Source organism: Nelumbo nucifera, chromosome 1, assembly GCF_055504915.1.
Source record: "Nelumbo nucifera cultivar China Antique chromosome 1, China Antique-T2T, whole genome shotgun sequence".
Classification (NCBI taxonomy): Eukaryota; Viridiplantae; Streptophyta; class Magnoliopsida; order Proteales; family Nelumbonaceae; genus Nelumbo; species Nelumbo nucifera.
In genome coordinates, this window is record NC_142649.1 from 85553518 (window position 1) to 85568016 (window position 14499).

General features: G+C 37.5%; 1 protein-coding gene across 2 annotated transcripts; it reads left to right on the plus strand.

The window, feature by feature from the left end:
* The first annotated feature begins 7288 nt into the window (after positions 1 to 7288).
* On the plus strand, positions 7289 to 11000 carry LOC104599509 (uncharacterized). 2 transcript variants are annotated; one of them, XR_016075982.1, is made up of 3 exons: positions 7289 to 7769; positions 7924 to 10241; positions 10623 to 11000. XR_016075982.1 is itself a non-coding variant. In XM_010262076.3 (2 exons), the coding sequence occupies exon 1, from the start codon at positions 7386 to 7388 to the stop codon at positions 7755 to 7757; it is 372 nt and encodes a 123-aa protein (XP_010260378.1). In that variant the 5' UTR covers positions 7296 to 7385; the 3' UTR covers positions 7758 to 7769; positions 10623 to 11000. The 2 variants fall into 2 exon arrangements, 1 of the variants encoding a protein (XP_010260378.1); XM_010262076.3 differs by lacking the exon at positions 7924 to 10241 and having other exon boundaries at positions 7296 to 7769.
* Positions 11001 to 14499: the final 3499 nt, after the last annotated feature.

Sequence of the window (14499 nt, forward strand, 5' to 3'; positions counted from 1 at the left end):
CCATAGCATCGAAACCTCCATGATGAACACACTGCCAATGGAAAGTGAAACGAGAGAGAGAGAGAGAGAGAGAGAGAGAGAGAGAGTCTTTTGCCCATTTGTTCACTTCCGCTTCCACGACCAGAACCAAGTTCTTTGTGGGTTTGCAATCAAGGCATATTCAAGGTGTTTGTTGGCAATGAGAAAAATATAAAGGAAGCTGGGGACTGGGGCCTGGACTATACTCACTGGGAGGTGTTTAGTTGGGAGTTGGAACGTGAAACTCTGAAAGACTTGAAAAACCGTCAGTTGGGAAATGGTGGACAACTTAGGCCCTGTTTGGTATCCTTCTAGAGAATGTGTTTCTTGTTTTTCGTGTTTTTTTAGAACAGAAACACATTTGAATGGTTCAAGTTGTGAATATTTATGTTCTTGGAAAGAAATAGGCCTCCTAGAACGTGTTATTAAGAAACAAAAATCTCATTCTTTATAAATCTGAATTTGGGAACATGAGCATTTCATATCGTAATCTATGAGTGAAATGGAGTATATTGGTCATTTTGACAAAAAAAAAAAACAAAAAACATTGCAACTAAACAAAGACGTTAGGGCAAAAGCCTATATCTTCTTCTATTTATCCCAGTGGAGCACATCTCTTCTTCTTTTGCTAAACTAGAGTTTAGTGGCCTTGTCTGACAATGATCTTCACTCAAGCAAGAGCCAAAAGGCCCAAAACAAGAGATTTTTTGTATTAAACTCCCATAGATATCAGAAATGGAATGTGCCTTGATCAGCCCTTATATTTAGGGAAGATTCTTGAATAATAACTTGAACTTTGGGGGTTGTGTCAAGTCAGTCCCAAATTTCAAAATGTGTCTCTGTAATACTTAAATTTTTAAATTGTCTAATAGGTCCCTACCGTCAAGGTTCAAAGTATTGACATGTATTGGCCTGTATCAACCAATACATATCATTCTGAAACCTCTCCGATATGCCCCTACAGTGGGTGTATCAGGGGTTTGACCAGTTTAGGTCGTGGAGGAGCCCTAAATTGCCCCCCCCTTAACCGGTTGTGAAAAAATAAAAAAAAGCAACGAAAAATAGTATCGATTTGCCCGATATGCCCTATTGCCGTATCGGGCATATCGATATTTTGAACCTTGCCTACCATTAGTTGATCGCTAGTCAAAACTATCACGTGACATCATGTGCGCATTAAATAATTTCAAAATGGAAAAACCTTTTATGATATTTTTTTGTAACCATTTTACCCATTTCATTTGAGTGTTAGAAGAAGGAAAGGGGAAGAAGGATTATGAAACTAGACACCGATCAACTGTTGAAGTTCCCACTCCCCTGTTCAACCTTCCCCATTCAACGATCAATTGTAATTGGATGATCACCTATTTGGTTTCATAACCATTCTTCTTTTAACATAGGCGAAATTGATAAAATGGTCAAAAAAATATCATAAAGAGTAATTTTGCCATTTTAAAATTATTTAGTGTGTACCTAATGCCACATGACAGTGTTGACTAATGGTCAACTAATGGTAGAGACCTATTAGACACAATTTGAAAATTGAGGGTACTATAAAGACACGTTTTAAAGTTTGGGGACTAACTTGACACAATCTCCAAAGTTCAGGGTACTGTTAAGGAATTTTTCCTTTTATTTATTTAGTTGTTTAGCTCTAGGCTGTCCTATGTGAGTTTTATGATAACAAAGAAACTAACAAGAACTCTTGGTTTTTCTCCTGCACCAATTTCTAATTATTTTGTGAGTAAATACCATAAATTACAAAGTCCCCCCTTATATAAGGGTTAATGACAAATACCCCTATACTTTAATTTGTGACATAGACTCCATGAACTTTAGTCTTTAGGCAAAGACCTCGTCCCCTAGCGTTTTGTTAGTTATCTTCGAAAAAAGATTCTTATCTGATTGTTTTGAAGTTTTCTAAATGCCTAAACTATCCTTTTCTAATTTATTTTACCCTTTTTCTTTAATTTATGAAATCGTATTACTTTTTTTTTGGATAAATTACATAGACCCCCTGTATTATGGGGCCTGTGACAAAGACCCCTTGCACTTTCTTTTTGCAACAAATACCCTTGTATTTTGACGGTTAGACATAGACTCCCCTTCGTGTTTCATCAATTAACTTCAAAAAAGGTTCTATTTGATTGTTTAAAGTTTTATTATAAATGTCCAATCTACTCTTTTCTTCACACTTTGTACTGTTTATTGTCTTCTCCATTGAAATCACCAAACGACAGGCATTTGCATTCCACCCAAAAATGCTCTGTTGTTGATGAGATGCAGATCTGATCTTATGAAGATGGCTTCATAGGATGTTGGCCTATGAAGGCTTGGTATGAAACTAAAGCACTGAGGGATTGAACTGGTGTCGAAGATTTCTTAGGAGCCGACTCAACAACATCCTCATTACTAACCCCAATAACCAACCTCAAATCCCCATAGTAGCGTGATATAGGAGAAATGAACTAAAAAAAATGAAAAATGAAGACTGAATGTAGAGGGAAGATAACCGGACTTACCTGATGGTGTGTCGGCTTGAGGACGATAGATGAACAAGGGAAAGCTTCAAACGATTCTGATCTGAAGTAGGTGTTGCAATAGGGGAGATTTCGCTGTTTCAGACAGCTCGTATTGGGACAGAGACCGTGACAAGAGCTGAACTCAAGACATTGATGAGGAAGGGGATTTCCCGCTAAGAAGTTTGTCTGAGAACTAGTGGAACAACACTTCCAAAGATCGCTATCATGATTGGTTCTGGTTGGATTTTGGTTCCAACTTAATCAGTGTCACGCCCTCTGCCGTTGCATTAAGGAAGGAGACGACTAGCAAGACCAGTTGGTCATTCAGCTCCGGTTCGGTGGAAGAGAGAGGGGGATGGTGAGGATGAAGAAAAGAGAGGGGGATGGTGAGGATGAAGAAAAGAGAGGGAGTGTGAGAGAGAATCGAAGAGATCTAAGCTGGAGTCAGGTGAGAACGAGGGAGGGATTACCACCACTACAACTGGTTCGATTTCAGGTTGAGGACGATGCACAATGCTTCAGATTGACCTTTTGGCTCGATGGGGTGAGGAAGAGAGAGGGAAACGGTGGGGATGGAGAAAGAGAGAGAAAAAAATCTGTGAGGAAGAAAGAGTGAGATAGAGATCGGAGAGAAAGAGAGAGAAGGGTCGGAGGTGGGGGGGGGGGGGGGGGGGGGTCAATGCAAGCAAAGGGACAGCAAGTGAGCAATGGAGGTATTTTTGGGTTACTTGGGTTTTAAGAAAAAATGGCAGTAAAAAAAAAGTTTAATAAGGTATTTTGATAATTTAACACTTTTTATCACTTAATGACCGAGGGGGTATTTGTCATAACATAAAAGTTCAAGGTGGTTGTTGTCACAAAAAAAGTGCAAAGGGTCTTTGTTACATGTCCAATAGCTTAGGGGTTACCATTTTTTTACACTTTGTATTGTTCATTGTCTTCTCCATTGATGTTAACTGAAATGGCTAGGTAACACAGCGGTGATTGTCAAGAGTTTTCAAAATCCATAACCAACAAGTAAATGTCCCTTTTTAATTAACTCACAAGAGATTTTTTCCTTTCTAATGGCGAGTGTCCCTTTTTTTAATTAACTTACAACTTACTAGAGATTTCATCCTTTTCTAGCAATAATCAATGGTGAGATGACAAAAATATTTCTTGACGAGAAGCAATGGAGGTATTTTTGGGTCAATTAGGTTTTAAGAGAAAATAGACCCAAAAAAGTAGAGAAAATTGAGTGGGTTATTTTGGTAATTTAATGTCTTTCATCATCTAGTTTAATGACTAAGGGGTACTTGTGGCAATGTAAAATTTCAAGGGGTCTTTGTCACCGACCCCATAGTACAAGGGGATCTTTTTCTATATCTATTATTTTATACAAGGGTGTCTTTGTTATTGACCAGGTCCAATCCAACCCGATGGAACTTTGGACCATTTTACAATGGCCAATTCCATGTCTAGATTGCCTAATCTGTTCAAATTGGTTTTAATTTAAATTTATTGTAATTCAAACCTAGTCCATTGACACCTATATTCTTATCTTTTATCAATGAATTGATATTAATTTAAGGACTTTTTACAAAAAAATTAATAAAGTTTAATAAATTTACAAAATCAGATAAATAGTGAAGAGGACAAAATAATTCTTTTTTGACCAAATTGCCCTGTATTAAATCAACAAATCAAATCATCTTCCTCCACGGCTGGCGATGGCTAAGGCTAGGGAGGAAGCTGAGTAGGTCATGTTTGGTGCTCTAGAAAACCTCTTCACCGATATCTCCCTGAAACCTAAGTCTTAACAATTGAGAAGTGGCTTTTGTTGGGAATACCAAAAGTCTTGCTTGCAATTGTGAACCAAGACTTGTAAATTCACGAGGAAGACGATGTACGGTAACTTATTATTTATTTTAAGAAGGGTCAATTTGGTAAAAAAAATTTGCTTTATGTATGGATCATTGCTTTCACAATATGTTTTAAATCGTATACGGTTTTGTAAATTCATCCAATTTTATTAACTTTTTTTGTTTTTTGTTTTTATAAAAAACCCTTAATTTAATCGGACCCAATCGAATATAAATACATTATAGATGGATTAGCTCCAATCCAATCTAATAAATATTTTAGACCACATTCAATACGTATTTGTATCCATCCAATCATTCTAAATTGATTCGGTCCAACTCAAAACCGGTCTATTGACATCCCTATCTCAACCTTCTCTTTCTTTTTGATCATTAAATAGGAATAAACTTACAAAGAAGCTAAGGTATCTTAACTACCCATAAGTTGGGGATGCACCCAAACTGATAATAACAACAATTACAACTAAGTCTAGAACCCAGAATCCCTTTTAAGTCCTTTCCTATCTAATCCATCAGTAAAGGAGTTTGCATTTCTCTTTACCCAAGTACACTGAACTTCCATATTCTTGATCAGCCATTTGAACTTTCTCTTTTTATTACTATAGCTCCAAAGCTTAGAAGTGTCTTCTTTTAGATAGTCCACTATGACCATGGAATCTCCCTCTATAATTAATTTCTTGACATTTAGGTCTTTAGCCCTTGGTACCTCTTCCAAAGCTGCTAACACCTCAGCCCTTAAAGAGTCTCCCACTCCAATTGGGTTAGAGAATATAGCTATTACATTACTTTTCTCATCTCTTAACACCCCCCAATACCTGAGGGCCTTGGATTCCCCATACTACTGCCATCAAAATTTAGTTTGATAAAACTAGAAAGTGAAGGGTTCCATGTGGGATTCGAGGTCTTCTTAATTGAGATTAAACTTGCAATTTCTTTCCATTTTCTTAACATATCATCTGTTGAAAAATTTGTGAACTCATCCATTGTTTTCAACCAGTGTATTATCCTTATATGAATCACTTCTAGCATAGTTTCCAATCCTCTCTCATTTTTTGAAAAAAATCCTTGAATTTTTTTCTTCCCATATTGTCCAACAAATAATAGCTCTCACACATCTCCACATGATTCTTGACATTTTTGTTGGGTAGTTAAGAGAAGAAGAGGTAAACAAGCTTTGCACATTCATTGGGGACATCCACCTGACCCAAACAGAGAAACAAACCATTCCCAAATATTTTTTTGCCAAAGCACAGGATATTAGTAAGTGATAAGTAGACTCACCAGCAACCTTGCAAAAAACACACCAGTGTGGAGATAAACAACTATTGGGTATTTTTCTTTGAAGTAAATCACTTGTGTTAACTCTTTCCAGGAAAGCTTCCCAGTAGAAACTCCCAACCCTCGGAGGTATAGGTTGACACTATACTTCCTTGACAGGGAATGACAAGCAATAGAAATTTTTGGTTGTATTAGCACTTTAAAAGAAGGATACACAAGTAAAGGATTTGGAAGGAGACAAAGTCCAAATCCTACTATTTGTTTTTGTAGGTTCCAAGAAAATCCCATCAAGAATGGATAAGAGAGTTGAGGTAGAATCCAATTCTGTATCCCTAAGAACTCTTCTCAAACCCAAGTTCCAACCAAACCTAAAATTTGAATTTGAGGGAATAAGGAATGTGGCAATTGGTTCATTTTTGAAGGTGGGGATTACAAAAAAGGGCTGAAAATTGGTCTTTCAAAGGAGATTCTCCAACCCAAACATGTTCCCAAAACTTAATAAAGTTACCCGAGTACAAATCATACCTAATCCAAGGAGAAAATATGGGCAAAATAACTTGGATTGATTTCCAAGGTGATGCTCTTGTAGTCGTAGCCAAAATCCCAAAGTCCCAGCCATTCTCTACAAACCCGTGAATACTATAAATTATTTTAGCCCACTGCTTTTCCTTTTCCAATGAAAATTTCCACAACCATATTTCCCTAGTAAAGCCAAGTTCCCCTTCCTTATGTTTCCAATGCCTAGACCTCCATCTTGCTTACTCCTACACACCATCTCCCACCTAACCCTATGTTCCTTTTTCTTCTCCCCTGATTCCCACAGGAAATCTCTCATTAGCTCTTCCAACTTGCTAGCCACCCCTATAGGCACCTTAAAGACCGAATGATAATAAATGGGCAAATTAACTAGAGTAGACCTAATTAAGGTGTTTCTTTCTCCGAGAGATAGATAGTTTTTTTTCCAAGATGTAAGTCTTTTTCAAACATTTCCACAATTGGAGTCCAAAAACTTCCTTTTTGGGGATTATCTCCTAGGGGAAGACTAAGGTAAATTAGAGGCCAATTGGACACTTCACATTCTAAAATGTTTGCACATGAAAGGATCTCACTTTCCCCCATATTCACACCTACAACACAACTTTTATTAAAGTTTACTTTCAAATTCGACATTCGCTAAAAAAATTGTATTGTAAGTTTCAAATTTCTAGTCCAATTCATGTCCCCTCTCTCATAAAAGAGAACCGCAAACTACAAATGTGTGAGTGATATGTTCTACTTGCCTAATCTCCATCCTTCAATTAAACTTCTAGAATATGCCCTAGACATCAACCTTCTCTTTACTTTTTATTTTTTCTATCAAACCAAACATAGCCTAGTTGCGAGTTTAATTTAGATCACTCCGTGAAAGACACAACTATCCTCTCAGCACTCCGCTCATGGACACGTAATCAAGCTGAAAAAAAAAAAGAAAAAAATTGAAAAACTCACATTAATACAATGGATTATTCAGTACCTTAACACGGTTGACCCAGTAATTGAACCGATTGGCAGGCTTTTTTCCCGGTTAGATGTCCGGTTTGGTTGGTTGGGATGAGGATGAGAATATGAGAGATAGATCAAAGATGGCGAAATGCCTCCTCAACAATCAACCCATGTTCGTAGTACCCACAGCTGAGCTGAGCTGAGCACAGCAGAGCTTGGGAAGATGACACAGGAGCAGCAGGACCCAAACTCCGCCAAAAATCTCACTTCTTCTCCTTCTTCTTCTTCGTCAACAGCTTCTAGGGTTTCTGGAGAAATCAACATAAACAGCGCCAGCAGTAGTGGCGGTGGCGCTGGTGGTGCGGCGCCAAAGATTCATTATCCGAACCCACCGGACGCAACGAACCCGGACGCTGCGACTTTGAGAGAGCAATGGAGGTTTGCGATCCGACAGTATAGCAGATGGTATTCCCACGCATGGGGCACCGCTATCCTCGCCGGAATTTCTTTCTTCGCCCTCGGATGGATCATTAAGGGGTCTAATCCTCTCCCTTCCAGGCAGGACCACCATGATCATACTTCGGACGAGCGGTGATTCCATTTGATCGTGAGCTCTCTCCCTTCCCCCCTTCTGTTCCAATTGTTTCTTGCTTCTTATAAATGATTTATCTTTGTCTTCTTTTTGTTCGGTTAAGACTTCAAAAGGAACAGCCTTTCGGCGTTTTGATTTGTTGTTCTTGTTTTTGGAGGCTTGATTGCAGAGTTTTCTGTCATTTCTGGTCATGGGGCGATTCAATGATGAAGTCGGTGTTAGGGTTCGTAAACATTAGCCTGTCTACTGTGAGATTAGGGGATAATACTCTCTCTTGACTCTTGTGACACTGAAATGGGAAATCCGGAAATAATTTAACAGACCTGTTCTGTTCTTACGTATGTTGAAGAGGCCGTCAAACCATGGGGGTTTTGCTATGCAATGTAGGGTATCTGTGCTGGTACTATTTACTATATAAGCTACTTTCTAGAAACCTTGCCTTGTAATCGATCAGATAAAACAAAATTATTGCACCTGAAGAGGAAAGGCCAAGGAAAAGGATTTCTAATTTTTGTGTTGATACATCATGGCCAAATAGGTTCTTGTTAATAGCAAAAGTAAGCATTAAATCCCCCCACCCTTTTTTTTCTTAATTCAGAAAATCCAAACTTTGTAGATACACGAATGAAGATTTATTCCTGTTTATAGTTGTTCGTCCTCTCCCAAAAAATGTACTTCTAAGTCATAAAATTAGGCTGAGCATCATGTATTGCATCATTGTTTTTGATGTTGTTGTTAGGTCTCAAGTTGGAATTGTTGCATCATTCTGTACTAGCTGTTGTTGTTGGCTGATTTCTGGGATCTTCTTCCCATGCTTTAAGTTATTGTAGTTAAGGGTACCTTGTCAATTGTCATGTTCCAGCACTTTTAAAGAGTTCTCTATATTTCTAGTAGTAAACAATATAGAGGATTCTTTGGCCTAGTACCTTTTGAGACATTTGGTTTGATAGAGTGTAAGCCTTGTCCACGTTGGGGATTTCCTTGGTTATAATAGCCAAACATAATTCCTAGATCTTAATTTCTCTGAAGGTTGAAAAGACATTTTTGCCCGTTGATGTCCTGGGCCTAAGGCAGCTCTTGTTGTCATGGATTACATAAGATAATTTTTTCATCAGTGACCATTTAAGAGATGGTGGTGGATTTTTTGTATGTTCACAGGTTGGGGAATCCTTTGTTGATTTCTCTCATTCACATGGCAGTGTAGCAATGTTCTAAAAATCGTAATCGTATTGTAAGTCATAGAGAAAGTTGAATCGAATCGAATTTTGAATTGTATAGTAAGTCATACAATGGCTCTTTATCCAACATATGATAGGAAATAAACTCAATATAGGGTCTTAAATAACATAAATAAATCAATTTCTAGTAAGGTACAAAATGACAAAGTAGAGAACTAATTCTTAATTAGCTATAAAAAACAGAACTAATTCTTAATTGAGTTGATTTGAATCACAAGATTGCATAAATCATAAGATTTATGAATCAAATTGTAGGATTCAAACAAAAATTTTACGATTTTTGTAGAAAAGGATTTGGACATAAGATTTCGAATTGAAACCCTTGGAATTCATGATTCAAATCATGAATTGTAAGATTTTAACAACACTGCAGTGTGGGCATTCTAATGCTTAACATACCGAGATTGAACTGATTCTGCGTCTAAAGGCACAGAGTGTAGGACATCTGGAAATTATCTGCTGTATTGAAGTAGCTTCTTACTGGTTCTTGTTTAGGTTTGTAAATTTCAATTTATCTTTTCTATATGCTGTTTCACTTGTAAAAATTTGTTAAATGAATGTACTCTATGCTTATACGCTGGCATGACAAGAACGTTTTCATATGAATGCACCAGGAGGGGTATGCCTAGATTTAGTTTAGAAGTTTCAGAACAATAAAACCATCTGGTCCTTGCAGTGGGTGATAAAAAATCCGGTGTGGTTTGAATAGACAATTCACATGATTCTTTTATAGAGGAAGACAAAGACCTATATGATTATTACTCAATCTTAGATGTTTGTTATTTTCAGTAAATCATGTGTCCCTTTTACAGGCACCGTTGCTTGGTTTAATGGTGAATCTAAGGATGAAAAGGGTGAGAATGTGTCTATCCCTCCCAAGACTCCAGATAGCTGGGACCAACATTGGGAAATGTTTCCTTTCATTGAGATTTCGGAAAGAAAGAAAAAGAAGAGTTGGTTTAATAGAAATACAAACCCTCAAAGAAAGAAAGGATCAACTCAGAGTGTCTTTGAAGACGTTATTGGGTGACAATGAAATAAGGATCTCAATTACTTGTGAGACCAAAGGCCACCCATGATTTGAATGTATGCTTGGAGAATGCGCTTTAGGCAAAACCCTGGACTAAGCAGAGTAGAAGGTAGCAGTAAGGACTTGGGCTTTACATGATGGGTGCTCTTTGATGCAGATGCCTGCGTTTTGGGAGGCTTGAAGTTGTTCTCACTAGATTAAAATTGAGGTTGAGATTAGGTGATTTGCTCGTTGTTTTCATAACAATTCCTTTTTTTTTTTCCTGCTTCCTCAGCAGTTTCAACATTAAATGTCTTAATACTTGATTCCATTTCCCCTTACATGCATTGCCTTAGTTGTTTTCCAGGAAGGCTTTGACCAATCAAACCCCCCTGTGGATTTGATGAAAACCACCTGATGATTACCTCTTTTATGATGCCGGTTGATTAGTTATTAGTTTTTCTGGTATCATGTCTTCTGGCATCGTAGTCGAATTTGCTATTTTTAGTTTCTGCCTATTGGCTATTCATTCTTGAGTCAATTCTCTTAATTGTCCCCACTTTCTCTCTATTGGTTACTATTTCAATATGACATCATTCTTATATTATATTGTCTTTGCAGAACGATTTCCTGCTTAACTGATGGAAAGGTGGATGCTGCTAGGAAGCAAGAAGATATGGCTAGTGGGTCTCCATATTATTGCACCTAATGATTGTTGCTCTGTTTCCCATTTTTGAAACTGATTTGGTGCATCATTGACAGCCAAAAAACAGAAGGTTGAAGATCATGTATGATCTCATCAATTCCAGCAAAAGCTCTGTAAGATATTTACTGTCCGACACCAGAAAATATGCTCTTTATGGATGCCTGGTTAACTAGTTTGCTCATCAATAATTATGATCCAAGATGTGTGATTGTGGCAACTGGCAAGCATTTATCCTCATGTTAAACCAGTCAATGGTGTTCATTTTTAGTTGCAAATGGAAATCTAATTTTCTTACATGGAGGCATAGAAAATAGAATTCTAAATTTACGAGGTTCGGTTTCTTGTTTTGGAGACGAGATGCTATGGTTTGAAAGGAAGAGTGCCAGCATGGATCAGTTGATGCATTTACCGATCTGTGAACATCTGATGTTATTGTTCGACCGCTCCTGCACACTTTCTCCCCACATCCACCCCAACAGGTGGGGTGTAACGTGTAAGGAAGGTGGGAAAGACAAAGGAGAGATGGTAGTGTCTGTATTGTGATTTGTGAGGCTACAAACCTATTGATATTTTCCAAGGTTTCTTTGTAAAGATACCTTGTTGAGTAGAGTAAAACAAAGTTGCAAAAAGGCCCCCTGGTTCCCTGCGCTTACTTGCCTATTCCTGCCTTTTACAGGTTCCCGACAGTGTAGCCTTCTCCTGTCTTGTGTGCAGTGCAGCCTGTGGTTGATTTTTCTTTCTTGATGCGTACAGCTGAGAAACGGCAAGATTTTATATAAGCAGTCTTCATTAGGCTGGGAGCTTTGCGCCAATACAGATAGTGGAAACTTAACGTTATTACAAGAAGAGTTAGACTCAAGGTTTCTATCCAACGAGAGAGAGAGAGAGAGAGATGTCGGCGAGCGAGGGGATTATTTGGATGTTGAACATTGAGGTGAGTTCACTAATAAAGAGTTAAAAACCTTTGAGGTGAGCTTCAGAGTTTCAGCCATCTCAGTAGATGTAGTCACATCACAAATCACATTTTAGAGTCTTTTGATGCGTTCCTAAAGAGGCTCAATTGTGTGAATTTCACTTACACTGGTATAAAATACACGGGAGTGGAGTGACAAACTGCCAGACTCCCAGTAGGAGGGGTGCGCTGGAGGCAATCTTAACCTTTGACATTTTTAGCACAAATTAGCTGCTCTCAATCTCAGAGATGGACAGTCTATCTTGTTTGCTTGTGCGAAGTAAAATGGAGGTAGTTGGAAGGTTAGTTGTTGGGGAAGAGTGAATGGGGAACTAGGAAACTCTTATACTGTGTGCACTGCACTCAATAAAAAGGACACTGCAGCCACACATGAAGGAGAGGGATTTAAGTTTGGAGGAAGATGATGCAAATTCTGCATATGCTTTTCAAATGCAAAATTTGCATTGTCAATAGGCGTAAATGATACAAAAAGTGCAAATTTTGTATCACATGATATTATAAATCATAATTACAAAACAAATGTATATAAAGCTCAACTGGGTCTGGGTGCAAAAATTGCTAATCAAGCGGACTTGTGTTAATACCAACGTTTTATATGGTTTTCATCTAATTTGGTTGACTAGGCCCACAAAACTACGTATTCCTCTTTTGTTTTTGGTTGATCAGAAAGCAAACTATGTAATATAATAATTCATTACAATTTACATCAGTGACATTAAAAGCATTACAATTATGATAATTTATGGGGCAGCAGCCAGACAATAATGAATCAGTTGGATTCATAATTCATTCGATGGGTGATGAATGGTTCAACTTAATACTGCCCATGATTTCATCCTTGACTTTGTCACATTTTGTCCCCCCATGATCTCATCCTCTCCCAATCCCCAATGACGCAGTTGAATTAGAACTGGGTGCTATCCTGGTAGTTTTAAACCTTCCAAAAGCTGTTTCTGTAGGCTGATAGCATATAAAGTTGTTTGTCAACCCCTCGGTTTTATTGGCGATGGTTTTCTTAATTTATTCTTTTTTTTTTTTTTTCTTTTCTCTTTGCTGGTTTTTGTCTGCAGTTTTAGCTCAAAATCTCCACCTAAAAGGGAACCACTCCCAGTAACCAATAAGAATTTTTGTCATTTGAGCATAGAATGTTGAGTTATCTGCTTCATATATGAGGAGGGGGGGTCTGTTTGGTGAATTTACTGGCAGGCAGCATGTGCATTGTATGGTCTTTAGGTGAACAGATGAGAATCCACCATAATTGAGAAGAAAGAAAAAGAATATGAGGGAATTGGGACAAAAATTATTAGTTTTAATAGCAAAAGTGTCGTGGTTTTGCCACAAGAAAGCACCCGGTTTGGGTTGGCAGAATATCTAAGTATAGAAACGACAAGAGTGTGGGGTCAAATGTTCATTGAAAATCAAATTGAAATCATTTTATTGCACGATTTTGTGTTTTCAAATCTGATAATCCGAAATCATTCTCATATTTTACTGTTTTATTTACTGGCATGAATTGATAAAAAGAAAAACATGTTATAGCCTGCAGCTTCTTATGCAGAGGAAAAGTCTTTCATCTTGACTTATTAGCTGCAACCACTATTCTCATTAATAATATATTACATACATGACACTACACCTTCATTCACATCTGTTATCTATATATTAAACCAAACCAACCGGTGAGATTCTTTTTTCCCGTTTTCCCCAATTTTTATGATTTTTGAAGAAGTCCTTTTGATATTTCTCACTTCCTCTCTCTCTCAATGACATTAATATTGGATTGGGGGGCCCTACCGCCCTAAAAGGCCATTACAAAATGTTCGTCCCGAAATTGGATTTGGTGCTTACAAATTTGTGATTATACCGTTCTCATACCCGTTTTCAGCCATGGGTTGGGTTGAGAAGTGAGAACATCTCCCTATAAATAAAAACATACAAGTATGGAAATGTTTTCAATATACAACTGAATACGGCTGTAAAACAGTGTAAGCACAAATTTGTAAGTATTAAATCCGCTCAGTTAGGGATGTTAACGGGCCGGGTTAAATGGTAAATTTGATTTGACCCGATCCTATAAGGTCGGTTTAGGGATTTGATTATTTGACCCGAATTGGATTCGGGTTTTGGCTGATCTGCTCCGCTGGGTCATGATACCTTGTATATATATTCTTCTAATTTTTGATTTCTAAATTCTATAATCTTAAAGTTCAAGATTTATTTACATGACACCTTAGAATCTATAAAACAGTTTCCTAACTTAAATTAATGAATTTTAGGTCTTCAAAATGTGTTAAAAAAATACAGTTGAAATACTATGGGTCGGATCGGATAGGTATCGGGTTAGACCCTATGCATTTTTAAGTTGGATTTGGTTTGGGTTGCACCACTGGAGAATTGGTGCAAATCCGTACTGAACCGGACCCATTGACATCCCTACACTTTTGGGAAGGTGAATTCGATTTGGTCTTATTTTTTGGCATATTTGAATCCATGTTTCCATGCTTGAGAGCCCGAGATTTTACCAATACACCAAGTAATGGTAGGACCAATGATTTAAAACTTCAAATTTTCGCAATGCACTGTACAATATTATCGGTTTTCAGGGTGGGCGATACTACAACTATAATCGGGTTGGATTCACATCGGATTAGCAACATCTAAATCTGATCTAACTATTGAATCTTAAATCTAAATCCAATCCAAAATCTGATTGGATTTGGGAATCTCGAATTGGATACAGATTTAACTTGACTCCACTTTGTAATTTTTAAAATCAAGAATAAAATTTTAAAATAAAAATTAACTACTTCTTAACTTAT

Excerpts from the sequence above, each read along its gene's own strand:
- LOC104599509 (XM_010262076.3), top strand. The coding sequence starts at position 7,386 with ATGACACAGGAGCAGCAGGACCCAAACTCCGCCAAAAATCTCACTTCT.